The 19167-nt window shown below is 55.1% G+C and overlaps 1 protein-coding gene across 1 annotated transcript in view; it reads right to left on the bottom strand.

Annotated features, from left to right (window-relative positions):
* Window positions 1–4483: 4483 nt before the first annotated feature.
* UNC5B (unc-5 netrin receptor B) overlaps window positions 4484–19167 on the bottom strand; it is a 56025-nt gene continuing 41341 nt past the window's right edge. Inside the window, exons 3-17 of the mRNA XM_057386239.1 lie at window positions 16062–16205; window positions 14808–14911; window positions 13766–13946; window positions 13060–13227; window positions 12302–12466; window positions 11618–11650; window positions 10937–11131; window positions 10250–10645; window positions 9609–9696; window positions 9358–9526; window positions 9045–9278; window positions 8117–8266; window positions 7826–7990; window positions 7556–7749; window positions 4484–6840 (exon numbers count right to left, since the gene is read on the bottom strand). Coding sequence (XP_057242222.1) covers window positions 6675–6840; window positions 7556–7749; window positions 7826–7990; window positions 8117–8266; window positions 9045–9278; window positions 9358–9526; window positions 9609–9696; window positions 10250–10645; window positions 10937–11131; window positions 11618–11650; window positions 12302–12466; window positions 13060–13227; window positions 13766–13946; window positions 14808–14911; window positions 16062–16205 — 2552 coding nt within the window. The 3' untranslated portion in view covers window positions 4484–6674. The remainder of the gene's footprint in view (window positions 6841–7555; window positions 7750–7825; window positions 7991–8116; window positions 8267–9044; window positions 9279–9357; window positions 9527–9608; window positions 9697–10249; window positions 10646–10936; window positions 11132–11617; window positions 11651–12301; window positions 12467–13059; window positions 13228–13765; window positions 13947–14807; window positions 14912–16061; window positions 16206–19167) is intronic.

Here is a 19167-nt window from a genome sequence, read left to right as displayed (position 1 = left end):
CATTGGCCCCGCCCCTCGGCCACGCCCAGCCCGTCCCAAGCGCGGTCCCCTCCGGTGGCACACACCCGTGTCATCTCTGCTGTCCCCGCACGGGAAGGGCGTGGAGCTGCTGGAGAGAGTCTGGAGTGGGCCACGGGGATGCTCCGAGGGCTGGAGATTCCCAGTATGGAGCCAGGCTGGGAGAGCTCACCTGGAGAGGGGAAGGCTCCATGGAGATGAGATCTTGGCACCTCTCGCAGGGCCTAAAGAGGCTCCAGGAGAGCTGGAGAGGGACTGGGGACAATGGATGGAGGGACAGGACAAGGGGGAATGGCTTTAAACTGCCAGAGGCAGGGTTAGGTGGGATATTAGAAAGAAATCCTTCCTTGTGAGGGTGATGAGATGCCCAAAGAAGCTGTGGCTGCCTCTGGAAGTGTCCAAGGCAGGCTGGACAGGGCTTGGAAGCACCCTGGTCTAGTGGAAGGTTTCCCTGCCTGTGGCACAGGGAAGGAACAAGATGATCCTAAAGGCCCCTTCTAACCCAAATCAATCCACAGTTCTATGAAAATCGGTGTTAATCCCAGCCCGGTTTGCAGTACAGTAGCAATAATGCTTTTGCCAGATTTTTGTAAAAAGTCCCCAAAACACCACCTCCTGAAGGAGGGAGGGTGGGGAAAAAGGGAGCACCTTCTGGATGCGTGGCCCCTTACTCAAGCTGGGATACAAACTCCTCCTTTGCTCACTGTGTTTCCTGCAATGCCCCATCGGGATGAATTCCACTGCAAAGCCCTCGATTCTCTCCAAACCACATTTTAACACTCACCTTTGAGGGCACAGTGTGACTGTAAAGGAAAACATCCTTACCTCCTCTTTCCCTGTTTCCTCCCCCAAAGCTGTGTCTGGCTCCTCAGCAGGGGATGTGTGCAGATATCCAAGCCTTCTTCAGCAAAGCAAAATACTCACCTGTTTTTTCAGGTTGTTTTTTTTGGCAGAAGGACACAAAATGGTCCAGTCTGGATTTTTTCACCCATGGGACAAACACAGAGGGACCCAGCTACCTCCAGCTCACCCCCACCCCTCTCCAGCCTTCAGGCCTCAGAGCAGAGCAGGTCAGATGGCCTCAGCCACCCAGATGTCACAACAACCCGTGATATTTTTTCCTCTTCTGTGAGCAAAACAAGCAAGCAGCACGCAACCAGCCCACTGGCGATGTGCTGAGATGGAAATGCTTGAGAAGAGCACGTGGGTTTCTCTGCAGAGTTTTCTCCTCGGGATTTTCATTCACGTTGACATGCTGGGCTGGGAAAGCACCTGAGGAGATGGCACGGCCTATCCAAGTCAGTAACCCATCAGCTCTGAGGGAATCTCATGATATTTCTGACCTGCTGCCACCCATCTTGTCAAAAAACCCACTGCTGGAGAAGAGCCTTGGATCACATCAGCACCGGGGACTGTGACAGCCTGGCAGGGGGGGACAAAGCCACAACGGCCCCGCTGGACAACATTACCCACACTCCAGAGACTCTCTGCAAACAGAGGGGCCTGGGGACAGGTTTAGGGACACCCCAGTGCTGCTCCTGGGTGTCCTCTCTCCTGCAGAATAAATCCATCAGCACTGTTCTTGAGCCTGTCACGGAAGCTGCGTTCAAAGTGTCACTGCAGGGATTTGGGGCGGCTGGGTTCTAAGGGCAGTGAGCAAACTGGGTGTTTCTAACAGAAAAAAACTGGGCACCAGTTGGGTCAGGCATCCACAGACTGGGGCCCTTGGAAAGATGGTTTAGCACAAAAAATGCCCAGGGAAAGCAACGTGGAAGGTGGAAGCTAAAGGAATTCAGATGTAAAGGAAGGGATGAGCGGGAATGGCTTTAAACTGTCACAGGGCAGGTTTATACTGGAGATTGGGAAGAAATTNACACACCCGTGTCATCTCTGCTGTCCCCGCACGGGAAGGGCGTGGAGCTGCTGGAGGGAGTCTGGGAGGGGCCACGGGGATGCTCCGAGGGCTGGAGATTCCCAGTATGGAGCCAGGCTGGGAGAGCTCACCTGGAGAGGGGAAGGCTCCAGGGAGATGAGACCTTGGCGCCCCTCGCAGTGCCTAAAGAGGCTCCAGGAGAGCTGGAGAGGGACTGGGGACAAGGGATGGAGGGACAGGACACAGGGAATGGCTTTAAACTGCCAGGGGCAGGGTTAGGTGGATATCCCACCTAACTCGGCATCCTTCCTTGTGAGGGTGATGAGATGCCCAAAGAAGCTGTGGCTGCCTCTGGAAGTGTCCAAGGCAGGCTGGACAGGTCTTGGAGTACCCTGGTCTAGTGGAAGGTTTCCCTGCCTGTGGCACAGGGAAGGAACAAGATGATCCTAAAGGCCCCTTCTAACCCAAATCAATCCACAGTTCTATGAAAATCGGTGTTAATCCCAGCCCGGTTTGCAGTACAGTAGCAATAATGCTTTTGCCAGATTTTTGTAAAAAGTCCCCAAAACACCACCTCCTGAAGGAGGGAGGGTGGGGAAAAAGGGAGCACCTTCTGGATGCGTGGCCCCTTACTCAAGCTGGGATACAAACTCCTCCTTTGCTCACTGTGTTTCCTGCAATGCCCCATCGGGATGAATTCCACTGCAAAGCCCTCGATTCTCTCCAAACCACATTTTAACACTCACCTTTGAGGGCACAGTGTGACTGTAAAGGAAAACATCCTTACCTCCTCTTTCCCTGTTTCCTCCCCCAAAGCTGTGTCTGGCTCCTCAGCAGGGGATGTGTGCAGATATCCAAGCCTTCTTCAGCAAAGCAAAATACTCACCTGTTTTTTCAGGTTGTTTTTTTTGGCAGAAGGACACAAAATGGTCCAGTGTGGATTTTTTCACCCATGGGACAAACACAGAGGGGCCCAGCTACCTCCAGCTCGCCCCCACCCCTCTCCAGCCTTCAGGCCTCAGAGCAGAGCAGGTCAGATGGCCTCAGCCACCCAGATGTCACAACAACCCGTGATATTTTTTCCTCTTCTGTGAGCAAAACAAGCAAGCAGCACGCAACCAGCCCACTGGCGATGTGCTGAGATGGAAATGCTTGAGAAGAGCACGTGGGTTTCTCTGCAGAGTTTTCTCCTCGGGATTTTCATTCACGTTGACATGCTGGGCTGGGAAAGCACCTGAGGAGATGGCACGGCCTATCCAAGTCAGTAACCCATCAGCTCTGAGGGAATCTCATGATATTTCTGACCTGCTGCCACCCATCTTGTCAAAAAACCCACTGCTGGAGAAGAGCCTTGGATCACATCAGCACCGGGGACTGTGACAGCCTGGCAGGGGGGGACAAAGCCACAACGGCCCCGCTGGACAACATTACCCACACTCCAGAGACTCTCTGCAAACAGAGGGGCCTGGGGACAGGTTTAGGGACACCCCAGTGCTGCTCCTGGGTGTCCTCTCTCCTGCAGAATAAATCCATCAGCACTGTTCTTGAGCCTGTCACGGAAGCTGCGTTCAAAGTGTCACTGCAGGGATTTGGGGCGGCTGGGTTCTAAGGGCAGTGAGCAAACTGGGTGTTTCTAACAGAAAAAAACTGGGCACCAGTTGGGTCAGGCATCCACAGACTGGGGCCCTTGGAAAGATGGTTTAGCACAAAAAATGCCCAGGGAAAGCAACGTGGRAGGTGGAAGCTAAAGGAATTCAGATGTAAAGGAAGGGATGAGCGGGAATGGCTTTAAACTGTCACAGGGCAGGTTTATACTGGAGATTGGGAAGAAATTCTTCCCTCTGAGGGTGGTGAGGCCCTGGCACAGGGTGCCCAGAGAAGCTGTGGCTGCCCTGGAAGTGTTCAAGACCAGGCTGGACAGGGCTTGGAGCACCCTGGGATAGTGGAAGGTGGAACAGGATTGTCTGTAAGGTTCCTTCCAACCCAAACCATTGCAGGACTCTTGGAAAAGGTTCTCCCTTCTGAGAAGGCATCTGCCCCAGCATCCTGCCCRGAGCTGGAAAGGCCCTGTGGTGGCAGGCTGGAGATTTCCTCCCCACTTTTTTCCCCYTAGTTACAGAGTTCCCACTCCCACCCAGAGCATGGACAAGGTTGCCATCTCCTGGTGGCAACTGGTCCCCCTGAGCTGGAACCGGTGAGTTATGAACACGAGAGGAGCCAGCAGATTGTTTCCTTGTTTTTTTGTTTTTTTGTTTTTTTTTTTATTAGACTAGGAAATATAATTTATTGCATAAAAATTAATTTGTTACAATAGGAATGCTAAACTTTATTTACAGTTTCTTTAGTTTTTACAGAATCATTGGACGAGGCCCATCGCCCTGGACACATAAATATGGAAACATTTTGCAGAGCAGGAGATGGACACTGCCAGCACGGCACAGACCACGGGGCGGCCTCTGCCAAAATGCCAGGCTGGAGAAAGGTGTGGAGGGAGGGTTGGAAGGCTCCTGGGCACTGGAACCAATGGGAGATGGAGGCAAACACAGGGCTCAAAGGCTCCTGGGCACTGGCACCCATGGGAGATGGAGGCACCTGGCCCCTGCCCTGCTCCTGCTGCAGGTTCCCTGGTCTGAAAAACAGGGAGAATCTCCCCAGAAGCACACTCCAGCCAAGCCAGGTGCTGCTGCCTGCCCAGAGGAAGGGGAGGATGAACACGGGTGGGGATGGAGAGAGGCACCTGCAGGCAGGATGGACGGATGGATGGAGGGATGGATGGATGCACATCCCAGTGCAGTGATCCACAAACCAGAGAAAGGGAGTGAGAGAGATTCCCAGGTGACCTGAAGGAGCATCTCACMCCTGGAACTGAGAAAGGAGCCCTCAAACCCACCAGCAGCTGGACTGACCCATCAAACCTTAATTGCTCTCCCAAATTGCTTAGCCCCCTTGTAGCTCAGAGATGGAGTCTTGGAAATGCTCAAAAGCATCTTCAAGGATGGAACAAACCCCTTCCCACGTGACACAGGAGCTCACCCAGCAGCAGTTTCCCCATCCAGCACTGAGGGAAAAGATCCCTTGTCTCTGACAGCCCTGAGAACCCAGCAAGGAGTGAAGCCCGGAGACACAGCAGGGAGCAGCTCTGCGCTGTCCCTGTCCCTCCCTGCCTCAGGAGCTGCCCAGAGCAATCCTGTCGGGTCCCAGCAGCACTGAAAGCTCCTCCTGAGCTGTCCTGTGCACAGGACACTCTGCAGGCTCCCTGGATGTGCTCCAGTGCCCAGCACTTTATGCGATGACACAGGCATGCTCCTAACCCTTCCACCCAYGGAGAATCTGCACCCCTGCCCTGTGACCTCATCTAATCCTGAGCTTACCACCCCTTTCCTGTATTTTTTTTTCTTTTTTAAACAGACAAATTTCTAAGATACAGCACTCGCTGAGTAACTATTTCTACCTGCAGGCAACCTAATTTTTTTTACCTTCATCAAGACACCGTATCTGTGTGAGGAACCTCGTTCCTGCCTACCCCTTGATTGCTTTCCACTCGCCCCACAACTTCTCTGTCGTTATAAAAAGCGTATTACAGGGAACAGCAGGAGCTGCAGTGAGGGATGGAAACCTGATCACCGCTCACAATGGAAATGCTCAGCCTGGCTCACACCTTGGGAACAGCAGAGCATCCCTCCCTGAATCCCTGCTGAAACACTGGATCAAAATCCAGGTAGGACCCGAGGTGGAGGTGGGCTGAAGTGGCCACATCCCAGCCCTCCACCCCCTGACCATSCACTGACCACCTCCCTCCCAGCCCAAGTCTGGGGTGCTCACTGCACAATCTTGCCGTGTTTAAAACAGTCCCCGCTTTGGCCTCAAGAGCGCAGGACTGAAATCTTTGGTTTGTACTGAAGTTATGTAAATGAAGGCGCAGTCACCCTAAAAAGCTYCCCCAAACCATGCCAGGGAAGAATTCATTAAAAACACCCACATCTCAACACACWCTCCCCTCCCTGAACCCTGAACACAGGGCAGCATCCCTTGTAGGTGGAGTGGGACTCCTCCTCGTTCCTGCTGCCAGGGAAAGGGGAATTTGCCAGGAAAAAGTCTTGGGAAGGGTCAGAGCTGGCCCTGAATCAGAGGGGCGGAGAGGCACTTCCCCCTCCRGGCTCCCTGGGGTCTCAGGACATGTAAACATGTTTTGCTCCACTCAGATCATACACTTTTCCCTACAGAAGTGTGTCCATTGAAATCTCTCTCTGCCACCCCAACCACAGCAACGCTCTTGCTCTCACACACACACAAAAAAGAATTTATAAATCTGTCTTTTTTTCTTTTTTTTCTTTTTTTTTTAAAAAAGGATGTATCCAAAGATCTGGATAATAAATTATTTGCGTTTCCTAAGAAACTTTTTTTTTTCTTTTTCGTTCTTATTTGCCTTGTTAAGCTGCCTGAAGCTAAGCCTGGATTGTACTCATCTCTTCAACGCAGAAATGCCATTAAAAGACGAGGAAGGGTACCCAGAAGAAGAAGGAAAAAGGAAAGCCCCCATCCCAACTYGAGAAGCCCTAATTCCTCCCCATGCCCTGAGCAGAGGAGGGAGAGGAACGCTGTGTAACACTTGGAATCGCTTGTAAACGCTGAGGATRGGTCTCTAAGGCTGACAGTGACGTGGGACAAGCGCCGGCCTCGGCCCCTCCCCACTCAGGACGGATGTGCCTCCCCCGCCATCAGGGGAGGACCCTTCCTCACCCCCTGTTTCATCYTCCCGGCCCCCCATGTGTGGGGAGCACCATCAGCAGTCCCCCTCGGTGGCCATGACCACCAGCATCTCGCTCTTGCCCATCTCCTCTAAGGCACTGGCCAGGCTGTTGAGGTCGCCGTCATCCTGGTGCTCAGCTTCCCACAAGTCCAGGAGCACCCCGGTGGGGCTGGCTTTGGTGGCAAAGTAGTTCAGATACCTGCAAGGGAGAAGCAGAGCAGGGTTGGGCTGCTGTGGTGGCCCCTGGAGAGGGCAGGAGGGAGGATRCTGGAGCAGCAAACCTGATTGGAATGTGAACTTTGATGGGAATGCCGTGACACAAACACCAAAGCCTTCAAGAGACTGTCTTGCTCTGGCATTCATGCAAAAGCAATGAAAGCTTTGCTTTGATGAAGTCACCCTCTCTCCCTTCAGTGCTGAGGGTGAAAYCAGGTGGGAATGGCACAGCCATGGTCCTGGATAAATTAGGGCCATTCACAGTGACAAGAGACACATGTCTGTGGCACAGGTGGATCCCAGAATGGYTTGGGGTGGAAGGGAACTTCAGGACATCTTGTTCCACCCCCTGCTATGGGCATGGACATCTCCCACTGGACCAAGGTGTTCCAAGCACCATCAATTCTGGCTCTGAACATTTCCAGGGATCCAGGGGCAGCCACAGCTTCTCTGGCTACCCTCTGCCAGGGCCTCACCATCCCCATGGGAAAGAATTTCTTCCCCMTATCTCATCTAAACCTCTCCTCTTTTAGTTTAAAACCACATCCACGGATAGAACCCTGCAGAGCTGTATCCTCATTTACAGATAGAGCTCCACAGCTGGACACAACCCAGAGTGGAGGAAGAGTGAAGGAAGAGTGAAGGAAGCCTCCCTGCCAGGGGCACAGGAAGGGAAAGCAAAGCCTGGTGAGACGCACCGGTCCATGGAAAGCTTCTGGGCGAGAAGTCTCCAGTCGTTGCCCCTGGAGTTGGGAGCATCCAGGCTGTTGCAGATCTTCTGCCGGATGGACAGGGGGATTTTGAAGGCGTAGGGTCCCACCTGGGTGGTGCTGGTGCTGCTGGTGGTGGCCCCGCTGTGGTGGGAGCGCAGGGTGTCGGAGGAGCTGCCGTGCTGGAAGAGGAAGAGCATTGCTGAAACATCTGAGCGTGTCCCCCGCTGTCCCCCCGCTCACCTGCCCCCCGCTCACCTCTCCCAGCGTGACGCGGAGCTGGAAGATCTGCCCTTCCCCTTCCACCTGCCGCACGCAGATCTTGCAGGTGAGCTCGGTGGAGGCCTGGCTGTACCTCTCCAGCGTGAAGGTGCAGTGCAGGGCRCGCTGGCTGCCACTCCAGATGTGATAGAAGGGGATTTCCTGTGCCACACCAAAGCRCAGCCTCAGCAAAGGCTCCAGCAGCTCCCACCTCCTCCAGCCACCCCACCAGGGATGGGATGGGACAGCAGCACCTCACAGGGGGGAGCATCCCACTGAGCCCCTCACCTGGTACTTGGCCAGCAGTTTGCTCCTCCACAGCGCGTGGGGGATGTCGTGGATGGACAGGCGCAGGTTGTGGTAGCTGTCCTTGAAGGGCAGGGGCTTGGGCTCCTCCAGCAGGTACCCTCCCAGCGTCCTCTCCAGCTCCAGCACCTCCTGCAGGCAGGGGCACGGGCAGCGTGAGAGCCAGCAGCAGGGMAGGGGCTGCTCCCCTGTCCACCTCCATGCCCAAAGCCAGGCAGGRAGCAGGGAGAGGAGCTGCTAAGGAGAGCCAGCAGCAGCCACCAGCCAGTGCAGAACGGCTTTCGCCACTTCCATGGAGCTTGCCAACTCATCTCATACACCAGCCCCACCTAAAACTTGAATTTCCTAACGAGAGCATCCATAAATGCCTCTGTGCTCCTCGGAGAACACAAAGCTCCAACACARGGAGCTTTTAGCACCATCCCTTCAWGACACTGGCAGCTTTCAGAAGAAAAAGACAACCCAGGAGCCAGAGCCCTGCCTACAGCCCCACCCAGAGGCAGCATGGCAATTCCAACAGGATCCCTAGGGAATCCAACAGCCACTGCACCACTGGGTCCAGGCAGCCAAAACATCCGAATTCCAACTTTCTGTGATTCACTGAATCTCATCTATGCCACAAACCCCTTCCAAGGCAGGGAGGGACACGGATCCATGCAGGAATAACAGGAGCTATAAAAACCCCCAATCATCAGCCAAATCTCTCAAGCAATGCTTGCAAGAGCAAGCAGAGGAGCTGCACAACACCCTCCCTGATTTCTTCAGCGAGGGCGAGGAAGGACAGGGAAAACAGTGAACACCTCATAATTTCCCGGTGGTCACTTTGCAGGCAGTTGCATCAGGCTGCCTGCTCCCTGGGGCCAGGCCATCCTGCTGCCAGCACAGAGGGCCTTGGGAAGGGAATCTTTACCTTCAGGGCATCTGGCGTGTCCTCCAGGCAGTAGACCTTGAGGCTGTACTCCAGGGAGGTGCAGACAGTGGGGGCAAAGATGGCCAGCTGGAGCCTCTTGATGGCCGAGCGGGAGTAGGACTCTCCCACAAAGACGTAGGTGCCGAGCTGGTCCAGCAGGACATGGCAGGACTTGGCTTCCAGCTGGCAGTAACAGGGGGTGTTGAGGGTCTCCTCGTCCAGGGTCACCACTTCCTGCGAGGAGAGATGGGGGTCAGCCTGCTGTCCGAGGGGCTGTGTCCTGCTGGCTGCAGGGACTGGGYTCCCAGCTCACCTCCCAGTTTCCCTGGTGGGACTGTGTTTTCAGCTGGTAGATCCAGTCCGAGGAGCCGACGTCGGCGCAGTGGGGGACGGTCAGCACGACGGGGCGGCACAGGAGCAGCCCCGTGGGCCCGCAGGTCACCGCCGGGCTCAGCACTGTCTGCGTGCCCTCCGAGGGCAGCCTGGGGACACACAGGGGACAGGGGTSAGGCAGGGAACTCCACGGTGACCCATAAGGAGAGGGTGGCCAGCGGGGTGACTTACAGGGCACCGTCAGCTTTGTTGAGCACCAGGTACATCTCGTAGAACTTGCCCTGGGGGATGGCCCCGTGGGGCACCAGCAGGCTCACCCCTGGAATGGCACACACAGGGATCAGTCATGGACTAGGAGAAAGCAGGGAGAAACCACCCCCCACCCCAGCCAGCAGGGAGCCAGAGCAGTGCAAAGAGAGACACCTCCAGATCACAGAAATCRGGATGGTGTGGGTCASAAGGRACCTTAAAGATCATCCCATTCCAGTCCCCTGCCTYGAGCAGGGACACCTTCCCTTATCCCAGGGTGCTCCAAGCYCCACCCATCCTGGCCKGRTACACTTCCAGGGATCCAGGAGCAGCTAGAAATGCTCTGGGATGGCCCACGGCTGCACAGCTTGCAAGCATAAGCCAGGCCAATGCACTTTCTTTATTAGAAATAAAATTCTGATCTTTGGATCTTTTTGCAGGGTGCTGGCCCTGGAYCAATGGCAGGGAAAACCCAAGGAGACTGTGGCCTCCAGCCTGAGATGCCTGGCTCAGGAATGGCTTTCTACCTTCCTTCCCTGAGCCGGGACAGCAAAGGGAATTCTGCCAGGAGCAGAGCAACTCCTCAATGGTTCAGCAAACAAACACCCCAGCCTGGAGCTTACCTGTGCCTGGCACAGTGAGCCTTCCCCCCAGGTAGCCGAAGGTGCCGCTGGCGCTGTAGCCGTGCTCACGGGGCAGGCTGAGCAGGTGCTGCGAGCCCAAGCCTTTGCCCCGCACGCTGGCAAAGTGACCGTCCCTGGCCGTGTCCCCCGGGTAGGTGCCACCAGCAGGGACACCCCCCAGCAGATCAGCGCCGTCGTGCAGCCCCGGCGAGGAGGAGGAGGCGGTGGAGGAGTTGTACACCTTGATCTTGAGGCTGGGCAGGGGGTCCAGCAGCGGCGAGTTGGTCATGGGGATCTTGTCGGACGAGTCGTGCAGGGCGTACATGGGGCCGCGGTARACGCCCGCGCTGGCCGTCAGGTCCGGCTGCATCGAGGGGTGCAGCAGCTGAGGGTTGTCTGTGGGACCAGGAAACATGYATGGGGTGAGGAAGGATGGGCATGGRAAAGCACTGCTTGAGTGGAAGAAYGGTTTGGGTTGGACTGGACMCCAAAACCATCTSGTTCCACCCTCGAGGCTCCTCCCACAGGACCAGGCTGCCCTGATTTCCACCATCGACATCTGACCCCTTCCAGGAGCTTCAGCCTTCCAAAASCAGCAGATTCTCCTCAGGACTGGGGGCTCAGTGAGGCTCCACCCYGTGCTGTGCCCTCCTTTCAGCCTGCACCTCCACGGAGCGCGGCTCTTACCGTGCCGGGATGTCTTGAAGTTGACGGGGTGGAAGCCTCCGGTCAGCGCGGCCGACGAGTCCGTGATGTCTGTGTCAAAGTCCCGGCACCTCCTCCGGTACACCACCACCCCCACGGCCATCAGGATCACCATGAAGACGAAAATGGCCACCACCAGCCCGGCGTACAGGGCCACGTCGCCCGTGGCTTCCAGCACTGGGAGGGATCAAAGGTGCAGAGGTGAGAAAAGGAGCAGCAGAAAYGCACGTCAAGAGCCACCAGTGCTCCCCAACCCCACCACTGACTCTGGTACGGGGGGAAAGATGTGCCCTGGGCCTGCTGGAGAGSCTGGTGTGAGGATGGAGGGAGTTTTCTAAAAGCAGGAAGTCAAGAGCAATGCCAGAGAATGAGATGGAGGTGAAGCCCTCAGAATTTTGGAGGATACAGCTCGTGCAAACTTCACCCAAGCACCGAGGGCCCCAGAAACATCAGTTTTGTGCAGCTCAGGCTCATGAAGCTCTGAGAAACCCTCATATCCTCACAGAGACACCCTGAGGAGCACGCAGGAGCTTTAGAGTGCCCTCCAGTTGCTCCCTCTTCCCCCCCATCCTTGCCCAGGGAGGCCCTACCGTGAATTCAACAGAACAAAACCAAAGAAACAAACAAATGAAAAAAAGAAATGGCTGTGAAATGAGCACTTACGGTGGCTTTTGGGCTCGTTTAGAATTCTTTTATCTGTTAGGAAAAACAAAGTTAGAAAAGAAAAAGGTGAAGGTGGTGATGGGGATGAGATGGAACAGAAAGTGGGAGGTAAGCCAGCCCAGGGGTGTGGGAGATCAGCATCGTTCTCTGGGGTGTTCCAAAGGCCAGGGAGAAGCTCAGTGACAGGGACATCCCCGTGCCCCATTAGTAAAGGGGACAGCGGTGTCACACGGCAGCAGGTGGCAGCACTGGCTGCTTCAGCCTGCCCAGGCACAGGTAGCAGCACCACTACCAACTTTATGGGCTTATTTCCTCAAAAAAACACCTCCAGAGCTCCCAGCCATGACCCAGGAAAGGTGTTCCCATGGCTTAGAAACCCTCCTGGCTCCCCCTCTACCCACAGCCAGCTTTATTTCAGCAGAGACCCCAAACCTACAGGGGGAACAGGGAATGCCATTGGCACATTCAGATTCCACCAAAAATCCCCAATATCTCTTTCCTCCAGGCAAGAACTAACTTTGGAAGGGGTGAAGACACCTTTTTGAAGACACAAAACTCTGGTGGCAGCGGCTGTTTATCAGCTTGGAGGCACGGCCAGTACAACGCGGCCAAATGCCAGCGCGCCGGTGGCACCTCCTCCTGTGGCACGTCCCCAGGCCCGTGGCCACCCTGCTGGCTACTCACTGAGCAGGCAGAGCCCGTCGGTGCAGTTCTTGGAGTCCAGCAGCACCCCGCTGCAGTCCTTGCCGCCGTTGCGGGGCGCGGGGGCCGTGCACTCGCGGCTGCGCCAGTGGGTGCACTCGGTGCTGCACGCTGACCACTTGCTCCACTCCGTCCACGCGCCGTCCACTGAGGGCACCGGACACAGGGGTCAGTGAAACCCTCGGGGGGTTGTTCCCCCGTCGCCAGCAGCAGAGAGGGAGTGTTATCCCATTCCTTTGGGGAGTGTTATCCCAGCCCTGCTGCTGGCTGGGAGGTTGATTGTGTCTCTGCAAACCCTCCAGCTCTCAGAGACTAAAACTTTGTATGATCACGGAAAGGTTGAGGTTGCAAGAGACCTTAAAGATCATCTCATTCCACCTCCCCTGCCATGGGCAGGGACAACTTCCACTATCCCAGGCTGCTTCAAGCCCCAAGTCCAACCTCGCCCTGGACACTTTCAGGGATCCAGGGGCAGCCACAGCTTCTCTGGAACCCTGTGCCAGGGCCTGCCCACCCTCACAGAGAAGAGTTCCTTCCCAATATCCCACCTAACCTTGCCCTCTGGCAGTGGAAAGCCACTGCCCCCCGTCCTGTCCCTCCAGGCCTTGTAAATAATCTCTCTCCATGTTCCATGCAGCTCCCTTGAGGTACTGGAAGGTCACCTCAGAGCATTCCCTTGTCCAGGCTGCACAAAGCCAACAATCCCAACCACAGCCTGGTGGTTTCTGGGCCCTGCTCACCTGGGCAGAGGGTGGTGCAGGTGATTTTCTGGAAGGGCTGCCCGTCGCAGAAGGAGCCGCCGTTGAGCGGGGCGGGGTTGGTGCAGGTGCGGGTGCGYTTCTGCCAGCCCCGGCCGCAGCGGTTGTTGCACGGTGACCACTCGGACCAGGTGGACCAGCCACCGTTCACTGCACAGGACATGGGCACACTCAACACTGCAGCCTTGGGCTGGGGCTAAGCCTCAAGCCCTTACATCTTCATCTTCACAGCTCACCCTCGTGAAAAGTAAATCATGAAACTCCCTCTTGAGAGCCCCACCCCACAGCCTGAGATGCTCAAAACGGCTTTGGTCCTTCTTCCATTTGGAAAATATTTACATGCCAGGCCTCGAGGAGATTTTTGATTTTATAGCAAAAGCCAAACCCAGCTTTCCAGCTGTTTTGAGAGTCAGAGCAATCCATCTGGATCACACCTCCATCCACCATCCCACCAATTCTTGGAAATACCTCCACCCCTCCACCTCAAACCTCTCCTCACAGCCTGCAGCGTGAGCCATTGGAGGCTCCTCTTGTGCAGATATTGGTTATCCCCTCATCTAAAGCACTGATTTTACTCCCTCCCACCATTCCCAGGAACAGCCCACGTTTCCCATAGGCATGGGAATTTCCAGCCAATTTTCCACATTTTTCAGCCCCAAAGTCCCCTCCCCAGAGCACGGGCTGGTACCGTAGACGATGACAGCAGCCGTGGTGCTGCGGCGCTTGGCCACGATGTTCTTGGCCATGCAGGTGTAATTAGCAGTGTCCAGCAGCCGRGCCTGCTTGATGATGAGGTTGTGATCGATGGTGATCAGGAAGTTGGTGTCCTGGGTGGGATCGATGACGTCCTCGTTCCGCAGCCACTCCACCTGGCAGGGAAGAGCGAGGTGGGGATTCATCACTGAGACCAACAATATCCTCAGCACCTCAACCACTGACYGCACAACCTGGCCTCTGATTGGATTTATTTTTCCTCAAAAACTGGGCCTGAGGGGGGCACATTACTTCTGTTCTGGCTGAGGATGAGATGCTGTGGCTGCCTCCAACACACAGCTCCCATGGGCTGATGGAGCTGGGGGCAGTAAAGCTCCATTGCCTCGGTGAGGGAACCCATCTGCACTGCCTTCCCCAGCCCTTGGCTCCCATCCAGAGAACTCAATGGGTGCCTCCTCCTCAGACCTTCCCTCCGAGGGGTTAGTGACACCTCAGCAAGTGTGGGAGAAATGGGCTGAGCAGGTGCTGCCCAAAATCACCCATTCTGCTGAATGAGAGCTGACAGGTCACCCATCCCCAGATGGGATGGGATGGGATCCAAGGGATCCATGGGATGGGATGGCATCCATGGGATGGGAGGGGATCCATAGGATCCATGGGATGGGATCCATGGGATGGGAGGGGATCCATGGGATGGGAGGGGATCCATGGGATGGAATTGGATTCATGGGATCCATGGGATGGGATGGGATTCATAGGATGGGATCCATGGTGGGATGGGACAGGATGGGATCCATGGGGTAGGATGGGATCCATGGGATGGGATGGGATGGGATGGGATGGGATGGGATCCATGGGATGGGATCCATGGGATGGGATCCATGGGATGGGATCCATGGGATGGGATCCATGGGATGGGATCCATGGGATCCATGGGGTAGGATGGGATGGGATCCATGGGATGGGGTGGGATGGGATGGGATGGGACACCCCACATTCCTTTGGGAGCTGCTCACCTCAGCCTGCGGGACCCCCTCGGGGGGACGGCACTGCAGCAGCACCTCATGCTCCAGTGGCACCTCCTTGCCCAGCGGCTCTTGGTCAAAGTTCTTCCTCAGRTCTGCAAGGGGAAGGCAAAGCCAGGGGTTACCAGCCTGCAGAAGGAACAGGGACACCTCCAAAACTTCGGTGGGCACCTCCACACCCAGCGTCCACAAGTCAGGAAATCCCTCTGGCACAGCACAACCAGGGGCAAAGCGCGCCCTGGGAGGAGGGAGCTGAAGGATAATGTTTGCCAGGATGGATTTGGGGCAGCACATGATGCTCAAGGATATCTTCCCTCCTTGCAATGTGCTTGCAAGCTTATACCCCCACCCAGTCTCTTCATTTTGGGGCCAAACCTCAGCTTGCCCACCGTTTCTCCATCCCTCCCAGCAGAACCCCATGGGATGTGGGGGACACGGCAGCATCCCGTTCCAGAGGCCTGGAAGGAGCTTAAGCATCACTAGATGGTGCTGCAATCCTTCACTACAGCTCCCAGCCCTCTCCACGTGGCTCCTGAACCCTGTGCTCCAAAAAACACCAGGGAAATATTCAATGCCAGGGTCCACGGGGCTCAGAGCAAGCTGGTCCAGCRGAAGCTGTCCCTGCCCATGGCAGAGGGGTTGGAATGGGGTGAGTTTTARAGTTCTTTCCAATCCAAAACATTCTGTGATTCTGTAATTTTTCCTGGTCAGACCAAACCCTCCAGCAGCATAGCTGATCCACCAGCCATCTCTGTTTTGAATACCATGTTGGATTATTAGTTAATAATAGAATATCTTTATATATTATAATCATATTATTGTATTATTAATCCATTTGGGATGGGGGAAGCCGGGCTGCTCTCCTGCAGCCTTGCCACCTCGGCGCCTTTAATCAGGCTGACACCCTAAAACAGCAGCTCAGGGCAGTGACAAGTGACAGCAGGGACACRGAGGATGTGGAGTYGCTGGTTCAGGCAGAGAGTGCCAGGTGCCATCCACTGGGTTATTAAAAAGAATAAACCCCTGGGAAGTGCTGTAGTGCCACCATCTCAGCAGGGTGGGGACAATGACACTCAGAGAAAAAGCTGAGATGGGGAGAGAAAACCAGGGCAGTCCAGCAAGGATGGGGTGTCCTAAATGGGTCAAGAGCTGGGATGGGGAGAGAAAACGAACCAGCAAGGATGGGGTGTCCCAAATGGGTCAAGGAGAGGAGGAGCAGGCAGGCTTTGGGGACAGGGCACTCACAGGCGATGCGGACGTAGGCCCTGCGGCTCTTGGTGGTGCCCGCCGAGCTCCAGGCCACGCACTGGCACCAGTAATCCTCGAGGCCAAAGAGCTCCTCCACCTGCTGCCGGGACACCTCGATCTGCACCTCCCGCACCAGCAGCCCTGCAGGGGACAGAGATCGGCATCAGCGGGAGCGTCCCGGAGCGGGGAAACTGAGGCAGCACCCCGGAGGGACAGACAGGGGGCTTGCTGAGCTGGAGGACAGAGGGTTGGAGGCTTCTCCTCTTGGGTGGCACCTCTGCAAATCAGGGAGACTGCTCCCTCTGGAGATGAAGGATCATGTGGAAGCATCTCCTTTTTTCCCCCAGTCCAGCTAGCAGCACCAAAATCTCGTCACCGTTCCTAGAGGGGTCACCCTCCTCCASCAGCTCTCCCACATCACCAGGATCCTTGTCTGGACCCCTTCCCACCCACTGGGGTTTGAAGGATGCCTTCCCCATGCTTTGTTGTGGGGAGAAAGCACCCCTGCCTGTGCCATTTGAACACAAATACAACAAGACAAAATCTTAAAGAAATCCATAGCAGTGACAAAGGTGACACCATCATGACCAGGACATGATCTCCTGGGCTGCAGAAAGCATCAACAACCATCACCAAGGGCAGCAGGGACTCTGGGCTTACTTTTCCTTATTTTAAGCAATACCTGCCCTTTTCTTTCCTCCAGTTTCTATTTTAAAAAGGCCTCAATTTCACTCCCAGCTGTAATTTTGTTACAGCTCTCTCGCAGTGCTGTGAGGAGCAATTACTGTCTCCCTGCCACCTTACTGCAGAAGAGCTGACAAGGAAATACAATTTATTTTGTCATTATTCAGGAGGGGAAAAAAATACCAAAAAAAACACCCCACAATAAAAAAAAACTCTAAAGCAAAGGTATTTGGGCCAGGCACTTTTGGGAAACTTAGGGTTTTTAGAAGGACCCAGGATGGAGATGGGTCCAACACAAGACACAGGATGGAAAGCCCTGGTGGGATGAGCATCCTGCAAATGCCTTACACCTCTGTCCTCCCTGGAAGCAGTGACCACCCCAAACTGCAGCCTGAGCTCCTGGCATGCAGGAGTGGTATCCTGAGGGCTTCCAGGCACCCAAACAGAGCTGCTCTTGCTGCCCTGCCCAGCTGAATTATCCTCTCTGACTTGGCCTATTTTTGCTTTCTTCCGCATGAGAAGTTTTGGATCAGACGCAGCCAGAGCATTACTGGGCCGGGCTCATTCAAGACACGTCATCTTAAAAGTTCTCTTTTTTTTCCCCCTTCTTGTTAAAGGGAGMTTTTAGCCAAGGACACTCACAAACCAACCGAGCTAAGCCCTGCCTTTGTGCCCAGCTCTGTCCCGTGCTCTTTCCCGACCGACGCCGGGCGCTGCAAATGCAGATTTTTGAGCACRTTAAACCACTTTGGTTCCAGCTCCTTTCTCCTTAGGGAGGCTGCCAGGCAGAGATGCCCACAGCAGCAGCTTTTACATGCACGACATCACCTGCAGGCACTGCTGGTCACTCCCTGGTGGCAGCCATCACTAAAGCTGTTTCCTTTGCAAATCACCAGTGTGTCGGCAGACTGGAATTTGAGAGGGACATGCTGGCCCAAAGCAAACGAGTTCTCACAGCAACAGGTTGTCCAGATGGCTGCTCCTGGATCCCTGGGAGGGYCCCAGGCCAGGTTGGATGGGGTTTGGAACAACCTGGTTTGGTGGAAGGTGTCCCTGCCTGTGGCAGGGGGTTGGACTGGATCATCTTTAAGGTCACTTCCAACCCAAACCATTCCACGAGCCTATAAAATACAGGGTTTATTTCTACATATTGTACCTCATTAAGGCATGAAAGTCCCTCCTGCAGGATGCTGGGATGACCCAGAGAAATGAGCACTAACAGCCCTTAGACAAATTAACAAGGGGGGAATCCACCTGGTGGTTCAGATGTTGCCACCAGGGCTGGGAGTCCCCGCTCACGGGTGGTGGCACGCTGTGAGGGTGACAGGRCAGCTCCATCACTCCCTCCTTGTCCTGGTTCCATGATCTTCCCCCGAGCATCCTCCACTGCAGCACRCAGGGCAYRCAGACCTTTGGCTCGACCCAGYGTCRCCAGATGTTAAAAATAAAATAAAAACCCCTCAGCAAAGGCTGCTCGGTCACTGACCAGCACTGACTCTGCCCTGCATCAAATTCTGCCTCTGCAGGAGCTGGGAGGGGGAAATTCATCCCAGAAGAGAGAAAGCCCCTGCTCCTGTCAGCCTCGGGGAAACAAAGGGACAGCCTGACTGGGCATCTCTGACCAGCTTTCCTCTGGAAGAAAAACACCCCAGAAATGGCTTGAGCAGCTTGAGGAAAAAAGGCTCTCAAAGCTGCAGAGGAAAGGATGWGGATCTTCCCTTCACAGAGCAAGTTCAGGGATGCACCTGAGCACAGGCTGGCTCATGGTTGGTACAGTGGGGAGAGCAACAGTTACCAGGGATGGGCAAGGCTGTGGGAACAGTCATAKGGACAAGAGGGCATTCTGTAAAAACACTTGTGGCTCCTCCAGGCTGATGAAGTCTCTCCTCCAAGCCCAGCACCTCTGCAGGTGAAGCCCTCCAGATGCCACATGTGCAGGGATTTGCAGATAGCACATCCTAGAGGGGAAATTTAACTGCTCTCCTCCATTCCTGATCAGGCTACAGGCACCAAAACTGGTGCAGAAAAGATGGGAGCCAGGCTAAAACAACCCAATTTCTGCAAATCTACTCAATTATGTGATACATCCAAACCCATGTCTCGCTCTCACGCCAGGATGTTTCAAAGCACGGACCAAGCAGCTCTGCAGAGCCCAATCCCATGGAGTAAGACCTCCCATAAACTGCCTAAGCAYCTTCTCAGCCCGTTCCAGGCAGCCAGAGCCTGGCTTATCCTCCAAGGCAGGCAASAGCTCATTTGCCATCAACAGGCATTTCAAATCCTACCTGCAATTGCTCTCATTACCCATTAAACACTTAATCCCTCTGCGAACCTGCCTAAGCTGCCAGCCTTTGCCACCCCTCCTGGCAATGACTCCTACATGTTGATTAGGCATTTCGGACGAAAACAGTCCCTTTTC

This window comes from Malurus melanocephalus, unplaced genomic scaffold (assembly GCF_030028575.1).
Source record: "Malurus melanocephalus ecotype Western Australia unplaced genomic scaffold, MMel_1.1 scaffold_939, whole genome shotgun sequence".
NCBI classification, from domain to species: domain Eukaryota; kingdom Metazoa; phylum Chordata; class Aves; order Passeriformes; family Maluridae; genus Malurus; species Malurus melanocephalus.
This window is presented reverse-complemented; position numbering and strand designations above follow the sequence as displayed.